General features: G+C 51.2%; 1 protein-coding gene across 3 annotated transcripts in view; it reads left to right on the top strand.

The window, feature by feature from the left end:
* The window catches only part of ASTN2 (astrotactin 2), a 297,150-nt gene that overhangs the window by 268,791 nt on the left and 8,390 nt on the right, over window positions 1–19,969 (top strand). For all 3 annotated transcript variants that reach the window (XM_005423807.2, XM_031059216.1, XM_031059215.1), the window contains one exon: window positions 19,868–19,966. In XM_005423807.2, coding sequence (XP_005423864.1) covers window positions 19,868–19,966 — 99 coding nt within the window. The remainder of the gene's footprint in view (window positions 1–19,867; window positions 19,967–19,969) is intronic.

Raw genomic sequence — 19,969 nt, 5'->3', positions numbered from 1 at the left:
AGGCAAGTCAGGAGCTGATTTTGTTAAATCCTAAGCCTGTACCCCAAATGCAGGCTCGTTCTTTCTCGGCACTTTGGGGTTGTGGCAGAGCCAGGCTGCCCTGTGCTGGCTCAGGTGTGTGGCTGTTTTTGCTGCAGCGAGTCCAGCACAGAACCCTCTGGGCTCCCCTGGGCTGTGTGTGGATCACTGGCTTGCAGGAGAATTGGCCCCATGGAAGATGGGCTGTACAGGGAGCTCAGGGGCTCAGCAGAAGGGTGTAATCTCTGCACTCATTTCCATCAAGTCCCATTTATGGAGGTGGGTTGGGCTCCTGCTGAGGCTCCAGCATCAGGAGGATACACATCTAAAAACCACAGAGAAGACATTCATGGTTTTTTCATGGCCAGTCAAATCTAGGGGCTCTTCCCAACTTCACCATTTACCCTGCTGATGATATAAAGAGAACATTTTTTCTCTCTTCCATCATCGCCTGTTTACCTGTCCCCTTTAAAAACTCAGGTTTTAATCTCTCTCGTGCTGTCCTTGTGTCCTGGGTGGCTCAGATCAAGGTCTCAGTGTGCTGCTGCAGTGCTGCTATGCTGACTATTTGACATCACCCTTCTAAAAGTCGTGTTTGTACCTGAATTTTCCTTCTGATCTGCCTCTGCCACCAGTGCTCAACCACCTGGGGCAGGTGTGGAGTCAGTAGATGCCTTTCTCTGACCTCAGTAGAACGTTCTTCTTTAGGACCTGCCAAGTTTATGGATATCTCACACCTTTTTGCTGAAAGACCAGGTTTTCCCTCCCAAATTCTCTGCTTCTGCTCATACCTCATGCCACAGAGAGCAACAGAACAGCTTTACTGCCTCCCATGGCTGTCTCCTCTCTGCCCCTTCCTCAGGACAATCAGACTGAAACAACATTTTTGGTTTTGTCCCTAAAAACTGCCAGCATCTAAATCCCAGACCTGTCCCAGGCCCATCCACATTGTCCCTCTGGAGGTGGCTGGAGGAAGGCTGGCAGTGGTGTAGTGAGGAAAAGGAGGAGGAGGAGGCATGGAGGGGTTATTTTGTGGGGTATTGCAGCTATGCCAATACAGGATTCTTCCTGGGAATGGCAGTGGGGTGGAGAGGAAGATTTTGGCCTCTTTTCCTGTCGGTAGACAAATGGATCTTTACAATCCCACCTTTTTCCCATCAGCAATCCCGTATCATCAACCCCTTTTAGTCACAGGACTTGGAGAGTATTCTTTATTCCTGACTGTAGAAACCTAATTCTGCTCCTCATCCAAGTCTTATCTCATGGACTAATGGGAGAGGGAGTGCAAGGGCTGTGATATAAATATCAACACGGGCCTTGCTGGCTTGGATTTGCTCTAAGGCAGCCAAACCTGCACCGTGCTACTGCCTTGGATCCATTTGTTTTGTTCATTGGGTCTCCATGGTGCAGAGCACCCTCCTCCTGAAGGCTGAAAGCTGAGGGCCATGCTGGTTTGATTCTTCCAGCACAGTCTGAACACACTCCACTTCCAGGACACAAGGGACACTGGACACATTCTGGTTTTTTTTTATTATTTTGTAGAGAACAAGGGAGTGAGGAGAAGGGCAAATGTCCTTGTTGGTTATGTCCTTGTCGCAGACATCTTTTATGGAAAATCCTTTCCTTAGGATTTTTCCTCCTGAGAAGCTGAGAGGCCTCAGGAACAAAATGTAAACATTGATTATCTGCTGCTGTGGAATGCAACAGGTGCATCTGTGATTGGTCTCATGTGGTTGTTTCTAATTAATGGCCAATCACAGTCAGCTGGCTCAGACAGAGAGCTGAGCCAGGAAGGTCATGTCCCTGTGGGTCTTTGGGGTCTCTGTGGGGTTTGTGGGACTCTATGGGATCTCTGGGATCTGTGTGGGTCTGTGGGGTCTCTCTGGGGTCTGTGGGACTCTATGGGATCTGTGGGGTCTCTGTGGGGAGTGTGGGGTCTCTATGGGGTCTGTGGGACTCTATGGGATCTGTGGGGTCTCTGTGGGGAGTGTGGGATCTCTGTGTGGTCTGTGGGGTCTCTGTGGGGTCTGCCCAGGTGTTCAGTCACTACTGAACCCACAGGTCTTATCTGAACCCAGACCATCCCCACAATCAGCTCAGGCAGACTCTGGGTGGGACCCCAGCTCCCCAAAGATGGAGATATTTGGCAGTGATACTTCTCTGAATAGAAGGATAAGTCACAAGTTAACTCTACCTGCCCATCCTTTTGTCCACTCTCAAAAGCAAAGTTTGGATGCCATGAGCTGCAGGTCCTGTCCCAGCTCAGCCCAGCAATGTGCATTTCTCTCACATCAGGCTGCAAGTCCATAAAACTAGCCAAACTTTTTTTTTGTTGTTTCATTTTTCCAAAGGACACCTGCAGCACATCCCAGCCCATCCTTTCCTTGTAACAACAACAGCACAGAGAGTCCTTCACCAGCCTTATCTCCCAGAGAACACTTTGTTATTTTCATTTTCCTTTTGTTTGTGCATTATTTATTAAAAAAAAAATAAATCTCTTTTAATCTCTGACTTGTGCAGAACATTACATCAGTAAGCACCCACCTCCTGATCATGCCAAAGTGGAGTTTATCAGCACAAAGTGACCACTCCAGCTCTGCCACCCCTTCTCCCCCTCAGGGCCATGGCTCTTTCCCAGAGAAACAGGGAGTTCCTGCAGGGAGTTTGTCACAGGAGAGCTGCAGGCAATGCAGCCCCTGCCCACATCTCAAATGGCCTTTAATTTATTCCTCGGGGTTTGGGTTGTTTCCCCCCTGCCTGCGTTTGCAAAAGGAGCCAGTAAATTGAGACATCTCCATTTTGGGAGCATCATGTTCAGGGCTTCACCATGAGAGCCACAGCTCCCGTTGGCTTCAGCTGAACCTGTGACAGAGTAAAACAGACATCAAAAAAGTAACCTCAAAGCAGCTGCTTCTTCCTAAAAATACATGTAAAACGTGTTAAAACTGAACCATACCCTTTGCTGGGCTTCCGATACAGTGAGGAGATCCATAGTAAAGAGTGAGGAAAAGCTGAGGAGCATCTTTGCTGGACTGCAGGGATGGCAGCCACGTGGGGAGGTGGGGCTGGCTCTGGGTGATGCTCTGTGCTGAGCTGTGGCCCACTGGGCTCTGCTTGGTCACCCCCATCTGCTGCCACTCCCAAGGAAATTTCCTTGGAGCACCTTCAGAGCAATTGCTCCCACCACACGTGCCCTCACTGCTCCTGGTCACCTCACACGCACACCCCGCACTTGCTTCCGTCATCAGGAATGAGATAAATTTGATTATATAGCAATATGGTTTCTGTTATGAGAAGGGGAAAAAAATTACCATGGCTTTCACTTAAAACCCTTGGAGCCAAAGCTTATGTCATGATGTAAAAGTTAAAAAAAAAAAAAAAAAGAGAAGAAGAAGTAGGATCTGCGGGATGCTGGGTGTTCAAGGGGTGGTGGATGGAGGGGTCAGTGGGGTCCTGTTTTCACTGGATGGAGAAGGATGTGGAGACACTGCCCTGGCAGGATGGGTGTGAAGGGAGCTCAAAGCTGGGTCACAGGGACATGCTTGTCCAAACACCTGGGTAGTGAGCTGGGCTTGGACACATCTTGCCGCAGCTCTGGGCTGTCACACCCCTGGATCAGGGTCTGTTGCTTGTCTTCCGTCTTTTCTCCTCTTGATTTTTGCCAGGGAAGCCACAGGCAGCCCATGGCAGCAGCAGCCTGAGCTAGGTCTGGAGTGTGGCACTTTTCTCCTTCCCTCTGAGCATCTCCCACTGCCCTGCAGCTACAGGAGTGGCCTCCCCTCCTAATCTCATTGCACAACCCCAGCCAGAAGAGCTGGGATACTTTCATGTTTTCCCTCCCTCTGGTTTGCATCATTGCAACATCCCAGTGTTCCAGCCTTTCTGGGCAGGGGCTGTGGGGATGTGTCCTGCACACCCCAGGTTCTCACATGGGGCAGGGGATGTTGGGGAGGGCTGGTTGGTCTCCAGGACACCCACCCCAAGCCGCTGGGGAAACCTCTCAGACAAAGCAACCGAAACCAAAATATTTCTTCAGTGTTTGGACACGTCACTGCTGATGTAAGGGGAAGGATTTCAAACCATTTCAGCTGCCACAAGTTGTACTCTTGGCCCTACATTGCAGGGTGGTCTTGGCCCCCTGTGCCCCTCCCCTCTGCTTCTGAGGGTTTGTTAGGTTGGTGGATGTTTTGTGGTGTTGCATCGCCATGGGTGCTGCCATCCTGAGGGTATGGAAGTGGATGGATGAGAGCCTCTGTCCAGTTCTCAAATGGCCTTTAATTTATTCCTTGGGCTGCATTTCTGTCCGTGCTCTTTATAGCTTTGGAGCTGGCACTGGGACATCTCACTTTGCTGAGGGTCTGTCCTGTACCACAGCAGGTATCTTAGTGCTGCCCGACAGCCCCATAAACACACCAATCATCCCATAACCCTACTCCATAGCCCACAGGCAAAATCATGGCTGTAAGCAGCCTCTGGGTGTGCAGGTGGATTTAGATGTGGAGCAGTGTGGCATTGTGTGGCTGCTTAGACACAGACTGGCAGGCGAAGCAAACTGATAAACTCTGGGCTTTCCACGTTGTTCAGCACACAGGATGTCCCAAACACTGCTGAAAGCCAGCAGTGCTGCACCTGGAGCCCCCCTTGGCAGTGCCCCTTGTACCTCCCTTGCCAGGCATCAGCTTGCAGTGACCCCTGTGGCTTTTCCATTGCCTATCCAAACCCTCCTGGTTCCTGCTCAAGCAGAGCCACCCCAGTGAAGAAGAGCTCCAAAAGAGCTCCAGAAGAGCCACCCCACCCCACAGCATGGAGCCCACCCCATGGAATGAAGCCCATGGAATTAAGCCCACCCCATAGAATGAAGCCCATGGAATGGAGCCCACCCCATAGAATGAAGCCCATGGAATGGAGCCCACCCCATAGAATGAAGCCCATGGAATGAAGCCCACCCCATAGAATGAAACCCATGGAATGAAGCATGAACCCCATAGAATGAGATCCATGGAATGAAGCATGAAACCCATGGAATGGAGCCCACCCCATAGAATGAAGCCCATGGAATGAAGCCCACCCCATAGAATGAAACCCATGGAATGAAGCATGAACCCCATAGAATGAGATACATGGAATGAAGCATGAAACCCATGGAATGGAGCCCACCCCATAGAATGAAGCCCATGGAATGAAGCCCACCCTACCGAATGGAGCCCACCCCATAGAATGAAACCCATGGAATGACACCCACCCCATAGAATGAAGCCCATGGAATGAAGCCCACCCCACAGCATGAAGCCCACCTGCATCACCCCACACACAGCTCCTGAGCTCTCCCAGGCCACCTCCAGCTCTGGGCTCTGTCCCTGCCTCGTACCTGCTGCCCTGCCACAAGCTAAATTGCTTTCCAAGTGGAAACATGAGTTGAAGGATTAACTCCACAAGGGCCTTTCCGTGCAATGCACTGGGATTAAATATTTATGTTGGCAAAAAGCATGTAATGGGCAGCTCCAGATCAGAGATAATGAAATTGAGGTGTGTGGAGAAAGCAGGGGGAGGCAGGGGCTTGCAGGAGCAGACGGGAGAGGGACCCAAGTGGGTTGTAGTATGTGTGCCTGGGCGATTACTTTTGGTTTTATTAATACCCCACCTGTTTGTGGGGGAGCCCCAGCACCATTGCTGCGAGCTCTGCAGAGCACAAGGGAGCTCAGAAATCAGCCATTCCCATTCCCTGTGTGCACACCAGCATCTGGCAGGAGGAATTGTCACCCAGTGTCTTTCACTTGGAGCCACCTGGAGTGAGGGGGGGGCAGGCACTGTCCTGGAGGAGGTGGCTGGGTGGGGGGAGTAGGGATCAGACCCTCTCTGTGTCATCTGCAAATGATGCACAATCCTAAATCATTAATAGCAGTGATATAGGATCCCTGGCTCTTCCAGACTGCTGCAGTCAAGGTTATTTACTGGTGACTGTATGGGATCAGGCAGCAATGTGGTTTGGATTAGAGGGAGGGTTCCTGATCAGGTCAGGAGAAGGCTCGTGGCAGCAAGGAAAGGCAACAGCATGAGCAGGAAAGTCCATGAGAGACTCCATGGTGGATGTTAGGGGAGAGCCCTGCCAGGATGGGCAGCAGGGCAGCACAAGGAACATGGCAAAGGAGAGGTGATGCAGGAGGGAAGACCTTCCTCTGCTGTAGGAGGAAAACAAGGAGTGCATGCAATGGCCAAAGCTGCTGCTCTTTCTCAACTCATCATTTTTATGAGACAACAACATCTCCCTCTCTCCACCCAACAACAAATATCACAGGAGGCAGCACAGGGGGGGTGGGAGTCCGTGGGACCCCGGCCAGGCTGGAGTCTCCAGGGAGGTTTGAAACCAGGCATGAATGGAGAGAATGGAAATGCACTGGCTCCCAGGCCAGCTCTGCTGCGGGGGGTCCCTTGCTCATGATGACAGCGCTGCCTCTCATAAACACGCATTTCCTCACCCCCATTTGTTCCTCTCTCTTGTGCAATCTCTTGTACCAGACGGGGATGGGAGTGAGTCCCACTGGTACGTGAATGTGTTACAAAAAACCTTCCCACCCTGCCACCAACGAAGTGCTGAGAAAGAACAACAGGGTTTAAAAGGAAAAAAAAATAGAGAAAGAAAAAGAAGGATGGGGCAGCTGGATGGATTTGCTACTGGCCATGATTTATTGCTCTGAGTGTAAACTCAAGGGCATGGCTGTGCTGGTAGGTTGCAGCATCAACCAGCACTCAGAAGCCCCACTGCACTTGGTGCTCTGCATCCCTCTGGGAAATGGATGCTCCTTCCCCAAATAATTTTCCTGGGTGGAAAACTTGTGACAAAAATAGAGGCAAAGTAACTTGACTGAGATCACATAGTGCTGAAATTAACAGATATCCCAGCTCCATCCTGCCCAACACCATTCCTTGTGCTGGGTTGTTTCACTTGGGGTGCGTGAGCTGCACTGCTCTGCCAGTCCCTGGGCATGGACCAGGCACCAGGCTGCCCTTCCCAATCCACACTGCTGGGACAGAGCACAGCTGGGGTGAGCTGTGACACAAGGGCAAGTCCCACCATCAAACACATCTCCTGGGCTGGTGGTGGAGGTTACAAGGTCTCCTGGACCTGGGCTGCTGGAGCAAGGTTGGAGGATCAGCTGTAGCTGCAGAGGAAGAAAAGCTGCAGGGAGTTACAATCCTTCCCTGCAGAGTGAAAAACAAGGGAAAAAAACTGCAGGGAGCTGTGCCTCTGGAGCAGCATTTGCAGGAGAGCAGGGCTGGCTCCACACCTCTGGAAGCCCCCAGGTACAGTCACTGACAAGGGGCTCTCCATGGCACAGGACAGAGGGTCTCCAGTCCTGGCTTCTGGGGTAGCAGGGCTCTGGCGCTGAGCTGGTTGGCTGTATAGCCATCATTTCAATAAAGAAACGATTAAAAGAGGGTGGGGAAGGGGGGGAAAGAAAACCCCAAAACATCTGTTTTACTTCAAATCAGGGAAGATTCCTTTGCTTGCAAGGAATGTGTAAATCACGCCGGGCTGGGAGATGTGCATAACCCTGCCTGAAAGCTCCTCTGCACTTCAAACGAATTCTAACATGCTTACTGGGATTTTGTTTTTATTATTTGTTTTGGCCCCCCTGCCCCCCCCATCCTGCCCTCCACCCTCCCTGTCTGCCTGCTGGACCTGTGAGAATCTCCTGCTCACTGCCAGTTCCTTGGCCTGTGCCCCTGGATTTGGGGACTTTGGGGCAGTGGGCACCGCAGATCTGGCTGGCACACAGCATCCCTGCCTGCCACCATCTCTTTGCAACACTGAGGCCATTGCAGGGCCCCCTTGAGCTCCCAGAGCCCAGCTGGGGTTTGTCTCATTGCCATCCTGCCTGGGATGCTCAGAGGGTGCCCCTCTCCCCTGTGTGTTATTGCTGGGCTCTGTTTGGCCCTGCTGCCTGTGGAAGGTGAAGCCAGGGCTGGCCAGTGCTGCTGGGGACAAACCAAATGGAGGCAGATCAAGAGCTCTGCCCTCAGGGGTGCACTCCCTGTGCCAGCTCACTAAGGTGAGTGTCCCTCAGGCCCAGGACCAGCTCTGCTCCCTGTGGTCAGTGCAGCCCTTGCCTTTCCTCTGAAAGCAGGGGGCCCTACTGCGGTGCCTTTTATAAGAACAGTCAGCCATCAGCTTGCTTGCCATGGACCACCCACTGCTCCTCAGACGACACTGCCCTTTGAAGTCACTACCAGCCCGGGCTGGATTTCAACCAGCAGTGCAGATGGAAGCCAAGCCCCCAGGAGAATGAGAACAAGCCCTACCAAGGGGATCTCCAGGGGTAGCACGCTGTGGAGTGTCTGGTTCTTGTTTAGAGGGACTGTGAGGTTGGGAGGGGCAAAGATTTCCCAATTTGCCAGGGGTCACAACCTTCCTCTCGCCCATGTCCCCAGGGCCGGTGGTGGCCAAGCTCTGCAGAGTGCTGGAAGGTTGAGCAGCAGGGATGGTTAGCTGTGAACATTCCCATTGTGGAGCTCCCTGCAGGGGTCCAGGGCTGTGCTTGTCTCTCCTTTCTCCTTGGCACATCTGGAGGAAGAGTATTCATTCTCTCTCTCTCCTTCTGAATATTTATTCCTTCTCTCCTGCTCATCCCCTGCAGCCACAGCCACTCCAAGCGCTGCTGTCTCTTCACAGAGGATGGCAGCCATCCCATAAGTGGCCTGAGGAAGGTCCCTCTTGGGATAACCCACCTGGCACACAGGACCAATGCTCTGAGATGAGGCTGAAATCCACCCACCCACAAATCACTGCAAAAACAAGCAAAACCTCCCCTAAAAGCAGAACTTACCCTCTAAGTCCCATCCTCAGCAGAGCTGGCCTGGGGGCTGTGGGGTGTCTGTGGCTGGGGGAACAGGGCTGGCTGTCCCAAACTGATGGGGACAGCAGCAGATATTGCACAGGAGGAAGAGAGGATGCAGGTGCTGCCAGGGAACACCCTGCCCTGAGGAGCTGGAGGATTCATGGCCATTGCAGTGTCCTGGCAAAGGCTGTGGCAGACCCTCAGGGACATGGGGGATGCAGAACCTGAGGAAAGCCCTCCTTTGCTGCCCCAAGGACAGCTCGATCCATCACCAGCTCTCACTGATGCTCCGTAGTCTGGGCAGGACCAGCCCCTCATTGGCAGCTTTGGGCACCAACCCAGGCTGTGGCACGGTAGGAATTGTTCCAGCAGCACAGGGAGTCAGAGGCAACTCATCTGACCTCTGTCCAAAGGGCTTTGTTGGGGCATTCCAGCAGAACAGGGACTCTGGCACATCACAGACTCTAATGTGCTGCTGTTGCTTCACTGGAGACAAAAGCACCAGCCTGCAGTGGCTTATTATCACCTCCTTCTGGTTCTTCACTCCACCAGAGGATGTTACAATTCACATTCTGGCTAACATGGGACCTTCTGTGGCCTTTCCAGGCAGTGGGGGGAACACCTTGCCTCAAGCCCTGAGACTGACAGGGAATGTTGGGAATAGCTGGGCCAGTTCTTACTGCATTGCCTTTAGAAGCACATCTGCAAATCTTCATGCTCACAGCCAGCAGGACAAAAGCAAGGGCATGATGACTGCCAAGAAATACGGGCCTCAAACACCCTCTATCTGTCGGGGTCTCTAGCTTGTCAGAGTGACCCCGAGAAATGTTAAAAAGTCTCTTTTCCCAGCCCTGCACTTGAAGAAGGAGTGAGGGCTCTTCATTTCTTGGTCTCAATGTTGTTTATTGTTTCTTATCTATAAAAAATTTTCTCCTGTCCAGCCAAGGTCCATCCAGCAGGACAGTTCCAGGCACTCTGCCTGCCCCCAGGGCAGTGTTATGTCTTTATACTAAAAACTACATGTACAATGTTTACAATTACTTCCCAATACCTATCACCTATGTTAGACAGTGAGCTTCTACTCTAAACCAATCCAGAAGTGCCAACATCACAGCAGAAGATGGAGGTCAAACAGAAGAAGGAGAAAGGCTGGACATGCCCAGTTCCATCCATCTTGCCCCCTGAATCCCCATTCTAAAAACCCCAAAATCTACTTTTCCACCCCGTGATAACTTCACTGTCATTCTACTTAATTTGTCATGGCTTGGAGATCTTCATAGAAAATTGGTAACTTGCTCCACGGGTCATAATCAAAACCACAGGGGCATTTTGGGCTCTGTGCCAGGGTCTCTGAGACTCCTGACAGGGGTCTTGGCTGCTCAGGACAGCCAGAGGGATGTCCTGGGTCCTGACATCTATCCATCCTCTCCAAAGCTGGTAATTCCATGGTGATCCTGCTGCTTCTGCCATGGTTCTGCCTTCCCAGCTGGGAACCATGGCTATGGGACACCCTAGAATTCTTCTGGGGCATCTCCAAGCTGATTAAATCCTGCTTGCTCCTCGGGGAATGCCCAGGAGCTAAAGCCCCAGCATTGCAACATCAGCTGTGTCAATGTTATCTGTGTCAGGGTGGCTGTTTTGGGTGTGTTGTCCTGCTCCCACACCAGGAGCTGCTCTCTCATCCACATCCCATCTCCATTAAGAGCTCTGAGCTTCTCTCCAGAGAAGATTGCTCTGCTCTTCCTTCTTCAGTGGGGCAAAGCTGCTCCTGGAAGGATGTACTCAGAGAGGGAGGGAAGGGGGAGTCATTATCTGCTTCTTGCAACAGCTGGCAAGGATCAGGGGGACAAAGGAGGGGATCACAAGGCAGAGAAAAAGGCAAGAAAGGACAGTGGCTCTGTTGGAGCTCTCAGCCCCAGGGTGGTGATGAAGACACTGGAGATGCAGCAGCCAGGAGGGTGGCAGTGACCTTCCTGCACCTTCTGGATGAAGCCATGGCCTGTCTGGCATTTTCCCCTCGTTTCCAGTGGAACACGTTTTCACCTAAGGCAGCCTTGGCACCGCTGCTCGCAGGGTGTCCGGCTGGCAGAGGGACTCCCGTGGAATCTTGGCTGTCCAACACAGGGACCATTCAGGAGCAGGGTTCTTGGGAACAGAAGGTGGCCTGTGCATCAAGGCCTTCTTTCACAGCCATGGCAGGAATGGGAATCACTACTCTGATGGGTTATTGACAGGGTTTTGAGGGAAATCTTGGGAAATTGAGATGCCGCAGTTGAGGCTGGGAAGGTGAATGCCCTGCTGGGCATTTCTTTGTCAGGGAGACAATAGATCCAGGCAGTAGCAAGGAGTGGTCAGGATTTTTAATTAATTTCTTTCTTTCTTTCCCCTTCACCCTTTGTTTGGATCTTGTTTAACAAGGATCTGAAACAAAAGGAGGTTGATTAAGTGCTCAAAGGAGGGAGAGCTGAGCAAATCTGGATCACAGCTTGGCTCAGGTGCAGGGCAGATGCTGCCCAGGGGTTGAGAGAACCAGCACCCAAACCTGCCTACTCCAGCTTTTGGCTCTCTGTGGCCTCACAGCTCAGAGGGCAAGCCCTGGAGACCTGGGGCAGCACAGTGTGGAATGCTGTGACACCAAAGTGACATTATCCCATACTGCAGCCCCGTAATTCATCAGCAGTCACTGGTCCTGCTCTCTCCCTGTGAGAAGTACTATGCTCTGCAGTCACTGTTTTTGAGCATGGCCATGGCATCTGCTGCAATTCAGGCAACCTTGCAGCGTGGATAACCCTGGGTGACTTTCCCAGGGTTGACACAAGGCAAAGGTGGACCCCAGGCTGTCCCCAGCCCCGCCTGCCCTTGCTGTCTCAGAAATCAAGCCTCCTCTTCCCTTTTCCCAAGGTCTCCCTGATCAAACAGCTTCTTGCTGTGCAGAGCAGCCTGTGCCTTCCTCCTGCCTCCTTCCTCCAGGGTTTGATGGGCACTGTTTTATCCACTTCCAAAAGGCATCAGACACCTGAGGCATGTCCTGGCAGGTACATCTGACAACTGTGGTCTGGTTTTGTTGGGAGGCATCTGTTGAAGGCTAATGATTAGTCTCTCAACATTTGCTGTCCTGGGAAGAAAAGAAGTGTGAATTGTGAGAACAGTTCACTGACAGCCCCCTGTACTGGTGTATTGGCAAGGTTTTGATACTCCAGTGTGGCACCAGTTGCTGCTAACCTGTTCCTCCATCACACTGATGGGAGCAGGTCAGCTGTCACAGATGGTTAAAAGCAGCTCAGTTATAAAAGGTGCTTTTCTTGGTTGGTAGAACAGTGAGAAGAGCTTTCTAAAAGATGGGATTTTTTTCAGGATTGCACTGTCCACTGTTTCCTTACCATGGGAAAGCAAGCTGGAACCAAAGACAATGAACAGCAGAAGACATTTGTGGCAGTGCCAGCCCCAGGGAGATGGCACAAGAGTGACCACTGCCCTGTAAAGCTTTGCCCAAATCCCAAGGCTCCAGCAGGGCCTTTGGCAGGGATGCAGTGTGGTCAGTCCCCTGCCAGGGCACCAGCCCTCCCCTGGCACCATGGACATGGGCATGGCAGGAGTGAGCCCAAAGCCAGAGCCCAGCAAATAGACCAAGAAATCCTCTCCTTCCCAAAACCACCCCCTGCTAATTGTCTGCTCAGCATTTGCTGCAGAGACTGAGGGGGGTTGCTCTCATTTACCTCTCTTAATTTTCCCAAATCACAGAGTTGTCAATAAGCTCAGCTGCATTCCTGTGGCTTGTGTGGACCGGCTGCTTTTTATTTGATTTGATTTCTTTTAAAATTCTAATGGTTTCTGAATTGGGAATGCTTGCACTAAACGCACACACCCCTTTCCATGCCTGCCCAGGCAGCTGCTGGCAGGCAAGCCCCACTCCTGCTCCATGTTCCTCAATGGACGTGGCTGGGAGGCTCTGCAGGGGATGCACAAGCCCACGTTGAGGAGGCAGGAGTGGCTGGGTGGCTCCTGGATCATGCACAACCCATGGCATGTGGAACATGTGATGAAACACCCAAAGCTCTGCTCCACCCCACAGCACCCCTGGGCTCCCACACTGCTCAAGAAGAGTCCTTTAGGGAAACTGTGTGTGTAATTTATGGATGCTTTTAGCTCCAGGAAATGCTGGGATGAAGGTCTAATGCTGCTCACCTGTGGGTATCAGGACAAGGAAACACACTCCCCACTCAACCTCCTGAGAGCCCCTCACCTTGATGCCTGGGAGCTAAGGACACTCCCAGACTGCAAGAATGGCAGAGAACAGTTTGTTTGGGTCCCGTGAGCACAGTGCAGGGTCTGATGGGTCTGTTCCCACCCACGTGTGTTTGGGGGCACCATTCTGGCAGCTCCATTCTGCACGTCCTGGCACAGCCCGAGCCCGGCCCCCATCCCTCGCGCCCAGTCTCCGTGCTGAGATCACTGGGCAGCAGGGAAGCTGGGAATGCCAAGAGCTGCTCCACTGAGGGCTTTTAAAGGGAGGCCTCGGCATTGTTTTTCAGCTGGAACAGGAAGCGAGAAGGGCTGGCAAGGCAGGGTGTGATGTGTGTGTGTGTCAGCACGCCGGAGCTGGGTGCGTGCGAGCCCCGCCAGCCTGGGCTATGCAGGAGGCACGGACAGGCTGTGACCAGCCAGGGAGAGATGGCAGGACGTGCATGTAACACCTCAGCCAGGGCAGGATTTGTGTTTTCAGGCTCGGCGTGACGGGTGGTGGTGGTAGCCACGCTGCCAGGGGAGGGAGAATCCATCAGGCCGTGTGTGGGACCCCAGCCAGGGCTGCCCTCGCCGAGCTGCTGAAGTGAACAGCAAGAGTCTCGTGGCTGCAGAACACGGCACCAAGCCCAGGCAGATCAGCCAAGCTCAAGCCAAGCCCCACTGGCAGGAGCATTTGTGGTTGCACCACTTTGGGAAGCTTGAGGCCATGTTTTTGTGTGACACTGGGCTCTGGAGCAGCACCTCTGCCCTGTCCTTCATTCATTCATGGGCTCCTTATTGCTCTCTACACCTTCCTGAAGGGAGGTTGTGGACAGGTGGGGTTGGTCTATTCCACCAGGCAGCACTGACAGAACCAGAGGACACAACCTCAAGCTACAGCAGGGAAGGTATAGGTTGGATATTAGGAAGAAATTTTTCACCAAAATGATAATAAAGTATTGGAATGCTCTTCCCAGGGAGGTGGTGGAATCACCATCTCTGGATGTGTTTAAATAAAGACTGGACATGGCACTTGGTGCTATGGTCTGGTTGAGGTGTTAGGGCATAGGCTGGACTCGATGATCTTAGAGGTCTCTTCCAACCTTATTATTCTGTGATTCTGTGATTCTCTCAGAGCCTGGGTTGGCCACACAGCCATTGCATGTCCCAGTAGACACATGCTTAATTAGCGAGGGGGCTTGGCATCTGTGGGAGTGCTAATTGAGCTCCTTATCAGAGCCTTCCTCTGCAGCCCAGGCAGCCCATGTGGTACAGCATCTCACAGAGCAGCTGCACCAGCCCAAAGGCCTCAGGAAGAGCAGACAAGGCAGACCAGAAATGCCTGTGGTATCTCTGTAGGATATAAAAGAATCAGCAGCCCAGCTGAGGAAGGTCAGGCTCAGAAGTCCTTATCTCACTTCCCGCAAATGAGGATCATGAGTAAAGCACTAAAACGTCATGAGCATCATGAGAGGGAGTTAAGAAACATGCTGTCTATAAATAAGTAACATGTTTTGAGCTTTCATTCTCTGCCTTAAGAGTTTTGTGCCTGTATAAATTTGTATTTTGGGTTATTTTCTCTGCATTGAGAAAGGATAGAAGCATTCTTTTCTGGGTTTTAAATATCTTGAAATGCAATGGACAATCTCAACAACCATTCCAGGAACTGAAGCATTAACATTCCCCTCTTGCTTTCTCTTCCTCCCCAAAGAAGCATCATGAGCCTGGTGACAAAACTCAGCCTTCAGCCAACACTAGGTGGGTAATCTATGAGGAAGGTATTGACATTTCCTGAAGCAAATGATTGGTTTCTGTCTCTCCCTGAAAGTTCCTTTGGGTCCCAATAGATTCGAATGTAGAAGTAAATATTTAACCATCATTACCTTATAGGACTTTGTATGCTGAGATTTGCTGCAGAGGTGGCAGCATTTCCAGGCATGGAGGGCTGATCCCTGCCAAGAGCATATGTGTTTGGACCTCTTTGAAACCTCTTCAGGTAAAATTCATTCTAGTATTTCTAGAAATACAAGTTTTCGTGTAGGATCTTACTGAAGGCACAGGTGAAGAAGAGAATCATCTGTGAGACAGTAGCAGGGAGCCTGGAGCTCCTTTGGAAAGCACAGAGAGAAGATGAGGAAATGTGATGAGGAAAGTTTATCGCTAAACAGAACATCTCCAGGATTTAAAGGAGCTTCTGCCAGATTGCAGCTACCATATGGCATTCCAGGTTGTCTGATGTGGTTTTGTGCAATGACTGTAGGTCTGAGACTTTTGAGTTTCTGGCTTTGACTTCACCCTGGAGGTCTCTGCCTTGGGCAAAGTGCTCAGAACTGATCTTTGGCCTCATTTATTTACAAATTACCAGGGTTGGCATATCCAAGAGCATCTCTATCCTCATCAGGGGGGATGATGTCTGGCTTGGTCCTTGGCCCACTGCTGTAATAGATTTAAGTGGGGCAGGAGGATCTCCATGGAGTGCTGCAAAATCCCACCTCGCCCTTGGCTTGGCTCCCTCCCTCAGCGTGATCACTTTGATTTTCCTCTGGTTTGTCATGTCGGTGCAGAATCATGGAATGCTTTGGGTTAGAAGGGACCTTAAAGCTCGTCTCATTCCAACCCTCTACCATGGGCAGGGACACCTTCCGCTATCCCAGGTTGCTCCAAGGCTTGGCCAACCTGGTCTTGAACACCTCCAGGCATGTGGAGTCCACAACCTGTTTTGGTAACCTCACCACCCTCATTGCAATGAATTTCTTCCTAATACCTTATCCAAACCCACACTCCTTTAGCTTAAAGCCCCATCCCCATCCCTCCCATGCACTGGTGGTCTCTCTGCCACTGGCCACCCCCCTGATGTCTCATTGGGTCCTAGGCTGCTCCTTGCCTGCATCTGCTGAAGGTTTCCAGCAAGATGTCAATGCTGGGTTTGCACAGAGACACAGAGACAGAGACACAGGTCCTTGCACTCCCTTCTCTTAATTGTCCATTTCCGGGAATAAAAGAACAAAACTAAACCCCAGCACTCTGCACAGTGCCATTAACTGTCCATAAAAGTGTTTTGCTGCAGAGGCTGGGTGGTCAAGTGGTTTGAGAACAAGATTGCAAACCATCATCTCCTGAGTTTTCAAACTGCTCATGTCACTGAGCCTCTCTGGGGCACGATGCTTCACCCCATATGTCTCTGTTTACTGTCGATAAAACAGAGCTATTAATACTGCTGTGCTTCAGGGTGATCTTTTGGACTGTAATTAATGTTAAAACCTTCTGAGGTCACTGGCTGGAAGGAGCTGGGGAGGTGCAGAGGCTGTGTGCTGCTGGGCTGCCAGCCTCCCCCCCAGCTGGGGTGATGGGTGCTGAGTCCAAAACATGTCATTCGCAAGGAATGGAGACGAAAGAGTTTCCTCTAAGGTTCTTGAAAGAGGACTGGCTCCAGGTGAGGTAAAGCAGTTGGGTTTGTTCTCAAAAAAAGAATTTTTGACAAGATCAAAATCACTTTGATTCTGATGTTTTTCCATTTACATTGTTGGTTTTTTTCCTTCCCTTACTTACATCATCACAAAAAAAAAAAAAAAAAAAAAAAAATGAAATGAGGGTTTGTTTTTTGACATCTATTTTTTAACCCAGGCCTGACCAGGAGAGATGCTCTTGGCAGCTGAGTGACTTTGCTCCTGTGTGAGCTGGGCAGAGGGGAGAAGTGCAGTCAAAAGGCTCACACAGGTCTTCAGCATCACCCAAAGGCGTGGATGTGCTTCAACACCCAACCAATCCTCCTGACCCCACTGGCAATGGAATAGGTGAAATGGGCACTGATTGCTGAATATTACAATTATGTTTTGATAAAAGTCTTCTGTTTTCCAAGGAAAGTGCTCTGGCACTGATTGCCTCAGAGCTAATGGAGCCAGCCTGAGTTGCTGCAGGCAAAGCAGAGGTTACACATTAGCTCTGCTCACCCTTTTCCCAAAGCAAATGTCGCAGACATCTTTTATGAAAATTCCTTTCTTTAGGATTTTTCCTCTTGAGAAGCTGAGAGGCTTCAGGAACAAAATGTAAACATTGATTATCTGCTGCTGTGGAATGCAACAGGTGGATCTTTGATTGGCCCATGTTAGGTGTTTGTAATTAATGGCCAATCACAGTCAGCTGGCTCGGATAGAGAGTCCAAGCCACAAACCTTTGTTATCATTTTTTGCTATTCTATTCTTAGCTAGCCTTCTGATGAAATTCTTTCTTCTATTCTTTTCGTATAGTTTTAATATAATATAATATATATCATAAAATAATAAATCAAGCCTTCTGAACCATGGAGTCATCTCTTCCCTCATCCTAAGACCCCTGTGAACACGGTCACAAGCAAACACAGCAGCACAGCCACTGTGGCTTGGCAGGGGTCCCCAGGATGGAGATGGGGAGCAGTTCCCTGATGTGGAGCCCTCTTACTGCTTGTTGTGCTTCTGCTGATGAGCAAGAAGAGCCCTGCAGTGGGTGGGCAGCTGGGGATCCCTGCCCTGTTCTCCGGCTCCCCATCCTGGGGATGGAGTGCCCCTGTGTAGGAGCGCTGGGGGCTAGCACAGTCGGGACAGACGGAGACGAGAGATCTCTGAGCCAGGTCTGGAACTTGGGGTTTATTGCAAAGGGCCTGGGTGCAGGGCCCTGCTGGGAGCTGCCAGCCACAGCTCAGAGCAGGCTGAGAGAAGAGAGGGGGAGAGAGGATGAGAGGGTGAGAGAGTAAGAGAGTGAAGTTCCCATTACAATACAATAAATCTTCTTCTGTGTTGAATATTCTGATTCTCACTAACCAATCTAGTACAAGATACAAACCCTATAGCATTTACATACAGCCTATAACAATCATTACATTACCATACTGTGTTACATTTTAAACCCTAAAAACTCCTCTTTGGGCCCTTCTGCCAAGCTGTAGGGTCTGCTCTGACCCTTGGGCCTGTCTGCAAGCAGAAGGTGTTGTTCCATCAAAAGGGGATTGCCTTCAGCTGGCCACACCATTGTTTTCCAGTTGTTCAGTAACTGAGGGATCTCAAAGCTTGCTTTCATTTCAATCTCACTTATAGTTTCCATATTCTCAAAATCTTTTGCCAGGCAATCATATTTATAAGGATTTCCTGTTTCATCTTCCCCAACACCCCTGCCCAACACTGGGTGCCCCTGTTGGTGTTGCTGAGACAGAAACCTTCCCTGCTCCCAGCAGGAGACTCCTCATTCCCCTTGAAGGGAAGGAAAGGGCTGGTGGCACCTTCAGGACGGGATGCAAAGCCCTGCAGTCAGACTCCTGCAGGAATTGTGTGCTGCCCTGTTGCTCTGTGTGTCCCTCAGTGAGGGCAGCCTGTGTGTGGTGCTTGTGAAGTGGCACAGTGTGGATGTTTGTCCTTCCTGAGATACTCCTGCTCTGAGCAATGCTCCTGGTAAATTAAGGACAATTATGTCATGCCAAAAGGATTAAACAGCATCTCCTTGGGTGAGCTGAGCGTGTGCACCCCCTGTGTGCCCAGCTTGGTGAGAATGGGAGCTGTCCCTGCACACAAGTGAGTTCCTTGGCAGTCTGCTGGCATCCTTTCAGACAGCGAGCATTGTCAGGGAGCTAATGCTCATTGCTTGGAGGGAATCTGTCCTGTGCTGGGAATTGCTACCGTGCAGATGTCAGTTCTTATCAGCCACATGTGGGATGTGCAGGGCCTGCAGGGAGGAGAGAGGGGGCTGGCAGTGCTCGTGTGTGGGGTGGGAGTGAGGGAGGCATTGCTTCTGTCACCCCCAAGGATGCTCAGGCTTAGGACCATTACTTAAATAAACAGATGTCAGGGTCTCAATCCCATTTAAGCTTCAGCTGCTTTCATAATACTCCTTACACTCACTTGCAAGAGCTGGTCAGTTTTACCTTAGGCTAAGGAGGGGTGGCATGTTATTTCTCAGGCTGAGAACCTCACCACCAGGCATCTCAGGCCTCTGAGGGGTTCAAACCAGCCCCTGCACTTTGTCAAAGCCAGCTTGAGTTGCCATGCCCAGCTCAGAGTGAATAAACATGAACTGATGCCCTTTGGGAGAGTGGACAGAAGATTGTCACCCCTGCTGCGAAGAAGCATTCTCGTCCTGGAGCTTTGATGCCCTGAGCAGGACTCTGAGCTCAGCATCCCAGGACTTTCCATGCAGCCACAGCCTGTTTATTCAATGCTCCATCAGGCACAAAAGCCATATTTTACTGTCAGATGCTCTCCATTAGCTTCAAGTGTGAAATTATCATTCCCACCCTTTAGCCAGCCCCGCCCTTGTGAGGAAATGAGGGAGCAAACAACTCAAGGGCGGTTCACAGGATGAGTACGAGCTGTCACTTGTCAGCACAGAGCCCACTTACAGCAAGAATTACTGCCCCGCTCCCTGAAGGGCCAGAGAGGAGCCCGGCTCACAAACACCGCCGTGTTGTAATGTAATGTTCACATCAGGGCATGGCAGAGCAGCCCTGGGGTGTTTGCATCCCTCTGCAGTCAGGAGGGCTCAGGGTGAAGCCCCACAGGGGTCCCTGGGTTGAGGGGAGAGGAAATGGAGCCCCACAGGTTTCAGACAGGGGTGAGTGGCCTGTCCCCTCAGCCCTGGCTCCCATCCCTGGGTTCTCCTCTGTTCCAGGAGATCATCTCACATCTCCTTGAGATGCCAAAGCTGACTGATAGTGCCTGGACCACAATGTTCCTTTCTCTTCTGAAGGCTGGTTCCCTTAACAACCTGGTGGTGTTGGACTGAGGGATCAAGACATTGTTTTCCTTTTGCTTCCTGCCTTCCAGATTTACCCTGTATGCAGTGGACACACGAGGGAGACACTCAGAGCTGAGCACAGTCACCCTGAGGACAGCCTGCCCGCTGGTGGATGACAGCAAAGCTGAAGG

Source organism: Geospiza fortis, unplaced genomic scaffold (assembly GCF_000277835.1).
Source record: "Geospiza fortis unplaced genomic scaffold, GeoFor_1.0 scaffold85, whole genome shotgun sequence".
In the NCBI taxonomy this organism is placed as follows: Eukaryota; Metazoa; Chordata; class Aves; order Passeriformes; family Thraupidae; genus Geospiza; species Geospiza fortis.
Note: the sequence above shows the minus strand (reverse complement) of the source record. Positions and strands in the feature narration are given on the sequence as shown.